This window comes from Belonocnema kinseyi, chromosome 10 (assembly GCF_010883055.1).
Source record: "Belonocnema kinseyi isolate 2016_QV_RU_SX_M_011 chromosome 10, B_treatae_v1, whole genome shotgun sequence".
Taxonomy (NCBI): domain Eukaryota; kingdom Metazoa; phylum Arthropoda; class Insecta; order Hymenoptera; family Cynipidae; genus Belonocnema; species Belonocnema kinseyi.
The window spans coordinates 74,663,596-74,668,887 of record NC_046666.1 but is presented as its reverse complement, the minus strand read 5'-3'; the positions used below and the strand labels follow the sequence as shown (position 1 = coordinate 74,668,887).

Below are 5,292 nucleotides of genomic sequence, written 5' to 3'. Positions count from 1 at the left end.
ATTAGAATAGGATATACTTGGTCTGGTAGACCCAATCGATTTTCAATCGCTGATATCAGGATCTCAAGAATACAAATCTGCAAAGTAAAGTTTCCTAAGTTGGTTAGTTTTTGAGATATTTGGAAAAATATGGAGGCACTTTTCGAAAAATAGTTGCTTCTTCAAATTGCTGTTACTTATGACGTGTTTTTTGCATATAAATGGTATTGTTTCTTAGATAACAAGAGTTACAAGACATTAAAGTAAAGGCACCGAATTAATTTGTAGACCTAATAGTTAAATTTTCAAATATAAAAGTTCATTTTTATCAAAGGTCGTAATTTTTAACTAAACTGATTAATCTCCCATTAAGGAAATCATTTTTCATCAAAAGAGTTTAACTGTCTATCAGTCAGTTAAACTTTCAACGAAAAAAGATGAAGTTATAAAAAAATAGTTAAATGCGCTACCAAAACAGATTAATTTTTAACCAAAAAGCTGCATTCTAACAGAAATAGGAAAAATTTTTATTAGAAGAGATGAATTTTCAAACGAGGAAGACGAATTTTCAGCAAAAGAGTAGAACTTTTAACCAAGAATGATTCTTCAGTCAAGAAAGAAAACAAATTACAAGTAATAACATTAATCAACTGGCAACCACTTTGTTGATTTCGAAAATGATTAAATTGCAATCTCCAATTACTATTTTCTTTTTATTTAAACAAGTACTTGATTTCTTCAACATTACAAAAGCAGTATCGATCAATCTATATAAAATTAAATTTCGATAATTCGAACTCTAAAATAGATCTGACCTCAATTGATCTGTTTCTTAGTTTATACCGACATGACTGAAGGCTCAATGTCCATCGACTTCCGTTTGCCAAGAGGACTGCAGTCCCGGATGTGGGAGATGCGAATTGTTCAACTTCCGTTCGCTCAACGTGCTCCGGCTGGATGTCTCCAGTATTTCCAAGCTCCAAATGGAACACTGAAGACTCTCAATTACTTACCCAACGGGAGATTTCTGGCTTCTCAAGATTACCTCATTTGTGTGAAACAGAAGTCCGGAATGTGCAGCATATCCTACGCGCCATGCACTTCCGATTCGTTTCGAATTGGCCCCTCGAGATTCGAGCGCAATGGAACTTCCGGAAACATGGATGTCGAGGGTTCCGGTAGTGGACCCGAACCGACATTTCAACGCTGCAGAGACAGGGTTCTTATACCTTGTGACTTCGAGGAATTTATCACGGTAATTTACCTTCTTCCATATCGATTTTAATATACAGCTTTTGCAAGCAAAAATTTGTCCAGTCTGCTTAATTACTGTTAATAAAAAAATGTAAGAAAACAAGTTGAAAAATGCACTGCAGGCTGGTTTTAAACCAACCAGTAAAAATTTTAGAACTTTTTTCTCCAGAATTTACCGCATTTTTATTAGATATTCGACTACTGCGGTGGCGTAATTGGTAGCTCACCTGACATATATATTCAGGAGACTATACCGATGGGTACATAGGTGTACCAAAATTTCATTACAAATACTTTTAAAAATTAATAACTCTGGATTTCTAATATTTCCATATGATATTTAATTTTAATTCTGATTTTATTTTGATTTGTAATAATTAAATTATTGACCATTTAAAATCGAATACTCCAGAAATCTTATTCGATGTTAATTGATCTCATAACGCGATAGTGTTCCCTGGCTTTTTTCAATGTCTTTATCGGCTTTTTTTAGTTATGTATGATCCGGGATAACGATCCTGCTTTATCGCATGGAAATAAGAAATTCCTGTAGTGAAAATCTGTAGCTTTATTGATATTGGTAGTAGAGAGTTAAACCTCATGGGGTGAACACAATTGTGCTATAAATTCGTACTATTTAAATGCGGACACATGATTTAAAATTATGCTCGAAAATTCAATTCACGCCTGAATTATTAAGCACTGCATGTCCAGCGCTAATCACTTTTGAATTTTAGCATACTATACTATATGGACATAATATATATACTATACTCTAATATACACAATATACTATTGTTATATTCGTCCCAGGAGGTATTTTTCGCACAGGAAATTTAATATGGATGGCGTTCGGTTTAATGGTAAGCTAAAGTTTTAGTACTGTCGTATAAATGTGCAAAATAAGTATCCATCTTATAGGAATATTCACACTATTTTCCTTTTTGTTTGTTTTTAAGCTTTCAGACTTTATAATGGGTAAAAGGAGAAAGCTCATTAAAGTCACGTTAAAAATATTTTTCGTGTATTCCACTGGCTACTTTACTTGTAATCTGACGATGAGCTTTCTTTTTATATAGTTAAAAACATTTGGAGTAACAAGAAATAAAACGGTAAAAACTTTAATCAAATCAAATCAAATCAAATTTACAGGAATAAAGTTGCTTTTATGGTGTAGCTGCAAAAAGAAGGTGCCTAAATAACTTGTTAAATTATTATCTTATACATTCTTTATAGTGAAGTATCCATTCGTGATTAAATAATTCGTATTTAAATATGTAAAAAATATTTTAAAATATCAATTTCAATACGTTTTTTAATAAAGAAAGCCGCAAATTTTTATAGTATAACTGCGAGGACGTTTAATTTTCTGGACGTTTTAATGTCTGAATTATTTACTGTTTAGAAATCGTTTTCAAGAGAAAATAGTCAGGATATTGTATTTCTTAAACGTTTTACCTTGAGAATTTATTCCTTAAACGTTTGCATGAAGAGAGATTTTACTATGGCGACATTTTATTGCTAGGAGATTTTACTGTAGAACTTTTTTGTATAGAACTTTAATTTTTTAAAGAGCTACCACAAATTTATATTATTGGACTATGACTGACTCTGATCACTAGTGCTCACAGGAAACTTCGGCATATAGTGATGCATTCTGGCTGTGGTCAGACATTGGTCTTTCTCCAGCGCCCGTGCTTGGCTACCTTTGTTGCACTATAAATCATCTTTTGACAATTGTGGGCTTTTCCCGCTTGCGGGCTTTTTCTCACACATAATAAACGTCACTTTAAATTTCAGTCATGTTAAATTTCTCTTAGATTGTTTATTAATGACGAAACGGGTAACGCACAACTACTTCTTCCTGTCCGATCATTCTTCGGGAAGATCATTAAGGGCATGTGATACTTAGAAAATTGTCGATTTTACCAGTTTTAGGTTCCTCCGGCTTTTTTTTTAGAATAATAAATATTTTGTCTTAAAAATTTGGGATATGATAGCGCACATGCTAGCGGACGTCCCCACACACTTTTTTTTGTAGGTTAATTAAAAAAAGTTTTAATTTAGCAAAATGTGATTAATTTGCATAGCGCTCAGGAATTAGTATCGATTTTTTCAGTGTTAGATTCCCCCGGTTTTTTTCCTAGGATAAGAAATATTTTGTCGTCAAAATCTGGGAAATGATAGCGAACATGCTAACGGACGTCCCCGCACACTTTTTTTGTTTATTTTTCAAAAAAAATTTGATTTTGCTAACAACGTGTATATATTTCGAGGTTATGTGTGTTACGATTCTCCCAAGCGTTACTTCCAAATTACACAATATTTTTGGCCGAAAACTTTGGACTTACAAATAAGCATAGTAACTAATCTCCCGGAACTAACCTTGTTTGCAGGCAATTAAAAAAGTTTATTTCAACAATAATTTTCAAATTTTCGGAAAGGCAGAGATGAAAAACGGCGTAACCTCAAAATAATGCATAAGATTTTTATTTAGCACAATAAATTTTTTCCTTATTATCCCTTAAAAAAGAGACCGGGGACGTCCGCTATGACATTTTATAGCATCTCCGAATTCAGTTTTTAAACATTTTCATTTTTGTAGAAAAAAAGCCAGGGGAACTGTATCGGATTGAACACAGGACGAAGTATCATATGTCCTTAATCGCGACTGAGTGGACTGGATCTCACAAGAGGGGACGATGGTTGAGGCCCCCTCATCCCCACCACTTTTCAAAATCTTTTGTCCTGTTGTGTACTTCTTCTAATAAGCAAGCGAATGCTATATGAATCAAAATTGGTAAAAGTTTTTGAGATCTTTTTTGTGGCCCATTTTAATTAACTCTTTTGATCAATTTGATTTTTCAAGTCCTTTCTTGTAAAAATAAATGTAACAAAAAAGCCCAATCTTGAGTTAATTTTTTTTTGCTTTCAGCCTGGAAATGGCGGGACTGGTATTTGCGACCTTGAACATTGTGGAAATTCTCTCTGCGCTCCTGGTGAACTCGACGCGGAAGGGAACTGTCGTGTAGAAACTTCTGCGTCTCCGTTTCACATTAGGGTCGCCTTTGGTCCTGGCGCGGACACCGGAACTTCGCTAGAAGATAACGTGGGCATGTGCCTGAATTATGAGCAGTTGCCATGTGTTCCTTGAACTTGATTGCGGTTCTCCTGAATCCTTAACCCTCTTCCAACTGCTAAGAAAAAATCTCTAGCTTGAGAAGTTTCACTCCTTGGAAAGCTTTCCTCTGCCATTAGAAACACTTTTTTTGGCACGAGTGCCACCTTCTGGCTAATCTCATAAGAAAGTTATCAGAGCAGCTTTTGCGAAAGCAACATATATTTTTCTCATGAAATACTCAAGTTTAAGAACTTTTCAGGAAATGTAAAGATCTCCAATTATGTGCCCTTCAGTAAATCCTGCAGTTTTTCTTTCACAGCTGGAACAATACTAATAATTTTTTTTGGTTTGTAAAAATATAATATGTAAATATTTATAACATGTAACTATCTCTCATAATTTATTGTAATCAATAAAACATATTTATTGAATTGTCTGCATACAGCCTGTGCTGAAATTTATTATCAGAGGTTGAGAAGATTGTTTAATTTAGGGGAAATATGAGCGTGTAATATATACAATTTTCATCATGGCAGATGAAATTATTTTGTGTGCGTGAAACTGGAAAATATGATTTATGACTTGAAGAAGTGGCTATTTCTGAGAATGAGACCTGAGCTTTGTGCAAATATAGTTTGGAGTGTACGTGCGAATCAAGGAGAGATATATTTTCTAGGAATAACTTATGTGAGGGTGAAGTTCTCGAAATAAATTTCTTCCGCATTCTGCTTCAATTCTCCATCTTTGGCTTCAAGGAAATATAACTTTCTGTTTGTTTAAATTAATTTTTCTACTCCAGAGAAAAAATATTTTTAAACTTTAGTTCCAAGACATTAAAAATTAAAATTTGATAGAAAGTGGAGCCTATTTAGATACCAAATACTATCAAGCAGACCAATTTAGTATTGGACCTAAGATGCTCAGAATTTAAGCCTGCA

The 5,292-nt window shown here is 33.7% G+C and overlaps 1 protein-coding gene across 1 annotated transcript in view; it reads left to right on the top strand.

Moving 5' to 3' along the window:
• LOC117181677 overlaps positions 1-5,027 on the top strand; it is a 59,072-nt gene extending 54,045 nt beyond the window's left edge. The window contains exons 6-7 of the mRNA XM_033374586.1: positions 816-1,234; positions 4,169-5,027. Coding sequence (XP_033230477.1) covers positions 816-1,234; positions 4,169-4,387 — 638 coding nt within the window. The 3' untranslated portion in view covers positions 4,388-5,027. The remainder of the gene's footprint in view (positions 1-815; positions 1,235-4,168) is intronic.
• Positions 5,028-5,292: the final 265 nt, after the last annotated feature.